At 44.2% G+C, this 2,645-nt stretch overlaps 1 protein-coding gene across 3 annotated transcripts in view; it reads right to left on the reverse strand.

Moving 5' to 3' along the window:
• LOC105535703 (chromosome unknown open reading frame, human C20orf194) overlaps nt 1-2,645 on the reverse strand; it is a 155,632-nt gene that overhangs the window by 22,512 nt on the left and 130,475 nt on the right. For all 3 annotated transcript variants that reach the window (XM_011974901.1, XM_011974913.1, XM_011974907.1), the window contains one exon: nt 1,037-1,123. In XM_011974901.1, the coding sequence (XP_011830291.1) occupies nt 1,037-1,123 (87 nt within the window). The remainder of the gene's footprint in view (nt 1-1,036; nt 1,124-2,645) is intronic.

The following is a 2,645-nucleotide window of genomic DNA, read 5'->3' on the forward strand; positions in this document are numbered from 1 at the left end:
TTAATTCTGGCCAAGCTTTAACAATGGTCTTCCCCTAAACCTTCAACATAGCAGAAACAAACTGTCCATTCTATACAGGAATAAGTGTAGCACGATGCCTAAGAGAAAAAGCACTGAGCCATTCAACCTGGGTTTGAAATCCAGTTCTTTCATTTACTAGCTGTAAATTGTCAAGTCATTAACTCTTTGCTGCCCCGGTACCTTATCTGTAAAATGATAAAATAATGGAATCCACTTCACAGGATTGGTGTAAATGAGACAACACAAACAAGGCCCTCACAACAGCACTATTCAACAGAGCTTTCTGGGGTAATGGAAATGTTCTAGATCTGCACTACTGGACATGGTAGTTGCTAGCCACAGGAAGCTATGGAGCACTTGAAATGTGGCTATGTGGCTGAAAGACTGAATTATAAATTTTGATTTTTATTAATTTACATTTCATTAAATAGCCATGTGGCTAGGAGCTGCCATGTAGAGAGTGGAGTCTTAGAACAACAGCTAGCACACACAGTAAATGCTTCAGTATGTTTGTATTAGTATGATTACAGTAACTATGCACATTCTCTCCTTTGTCCTCTTCTTCTCTGGAGAGGTCCACAGGCTGTGCAGCATCCTACAGAGAACATTCCCTGGGCCATATGAGCAGGGAACCCAGGAGATGGGAACCCTAGAGGACTGACGGTATTGCCAGAAGCAAGTCTCACCTGGGAAAGTTATAGCTTCTTGGTTCTGTGCCAGCCACTTTGCCCTCAGTAGGTGCTGGAGGAACACAGGGCACAGTGGTGCTTATTGCCTACAGGATGACTCCCTAAATTGAAATATCTGAGAAGGCTTCCAGTTTGGAGCCTAAGAGGTGAAGCACTGGGCTCCTGGCAAGGCCAGTAGCTGCTGGACATGCGGGCCGTGCCAGCTGCCATGTGTCATCCTTGCAGAGCACATCTGGTATTTTCACCTTCTCCCTTTTTTTTCTATAAATAAATCAATCATTGGGTTTACAAAAAAATCTTAGTTATTTTTCAATGATGATACTTACCAGCCAGGATACATTAAATATCGAGATCGCAGCATCTCAGGACTTGAAAAACTATTTTCTGAGAGAATCAGCTCAATGTCTTCATTCCTTTGAAAATACACAGAAAAGACCTAGATTAATTAGGACTGTCAATTTTTTATTTTTATTTTTTCTTGAGACGGAGTCTCGCTCTGTCGCCAGGCTGGAGTGCAGTGGTGCAATCTTGGCTCATTGCAACCTCCGCCTCCCGGGTTCAAGAGATTCTCCTGCCTCAGCCTCCTGAGTAGCAGGGACTCCAGGCATATGCCACCATACCCAGGTAATTTTTGTACTTTTAGTAGGGATGGGGTTTCACCACGTTCGCCAGGATGGTCTCGATCTCCTGACCTCATGATCTGCCTGCCTCAGCCTCCCAAAGTGTTGGGATTACAGGCGTGAGCCACTGTGCTGGGCCAGGACTGGCAATCTTAACCTGCACATTTTGTTTCTTCTTCATGTTCCCTAAATATATACAAGCATTTTTTTTTTTTCTGGCAAACCAAATGAAAACTAGTTGTACTCATCATGATATTTTACCCCTAAATACTTCAGTATGCATCTCCCAAGAACAAGGACATTCTCTTACAGAACTACAGTATCATGATCACATGCAAGGAATTTACTGGCTCCCAACAATCACCTGGGAGCTTGTTAGAAATGCAGAGCCTCAGGCCCCAGCCCAGATGTACTGAACCAGAAACTAATTTTCAACAAGATCTCCACTAGAGATGCATATGCACAACGAAGTTGGAGAAGCACGAACATACATCCACTTTCAAATTTCCCCTTTTTGGTGGGGGAGGGTCCACTATCCAATCAAGAATCATTCACTAGGCCGGGAGAGGTGGCTCACGTCTGTAATCCTAGAATTTTGGGAGGCTGAGGCAGGTGGATCACCTGGAGTCAGGAGTTCGAGACCAGCCTGGCCAACATGGCAAAACCCCATCTCTACTAAAAAAAAATACAAAAATTAGCTGGGCATGGTGGCACGCGTCTGTTATTACTTTGATATACAGATACATTCTTTTTTTTTTTTTTAATTTTGAGACAGAGTTTTGCTCTTGTTGCCCAGGGTGGAGTGAAATGGCATGATCTCATCTCACTGCAACCTCCGCCTCCTGAGTTCAAGCGATTCTCCTGCCTCGGCCTCCCAAGTAGCTGGGACTTCAGGCACCCACCACCATGCCCAGCTAATTTTTGTATTTTTAGTAGAGATGGGGTTTCGCCATGTTGGCCAGGCTGGTCTCGAACTCCTGACCCCAGGTGATCCACCTGCCTCGGCCTCCCAAAGTGTTGGGATTACAGGCGTGAGCTACTGTGCCCGGCCTAAATTTATAATCTTTATTCTCCTTTAATCTGAACAGCTCCTCTATCTTTTGGTTTGTTTGATTCTCATGGTGTTGATATTTAAGAGTACATGTCAGAGCTTTTGTGTCCCACACTTGGATTTGTCTGTTTCTAGTTCTCGTAATTAGATTCAGGTTATGCATTTTTGGAGATTAATACCCAGGTGGTGTTGCATCCTTCCCATTGCATCACATCAAGGAGGTACAGGGTATCAGTTTGTCCCGTTACTGGTCTCATGGAGTTT

Source organism: Mandrillus leucophaeus, unplaced genomic scaffold (genome assembly GCF_000951045.1).
Source record: "Mandrillus leucophaeus isolate KB7577 unplaced genomic scaffold, Mleu.le_1.0 Scaffold101, whole genome shotgun sequence".
NCBI classification, from domain to species: domain Eukaryota; kingdom Metazoa; phylum Chordata; class Mammalia; order Primates; family Cercopithecidae; genus Mandrillus; species Mandrillus leucophaeus.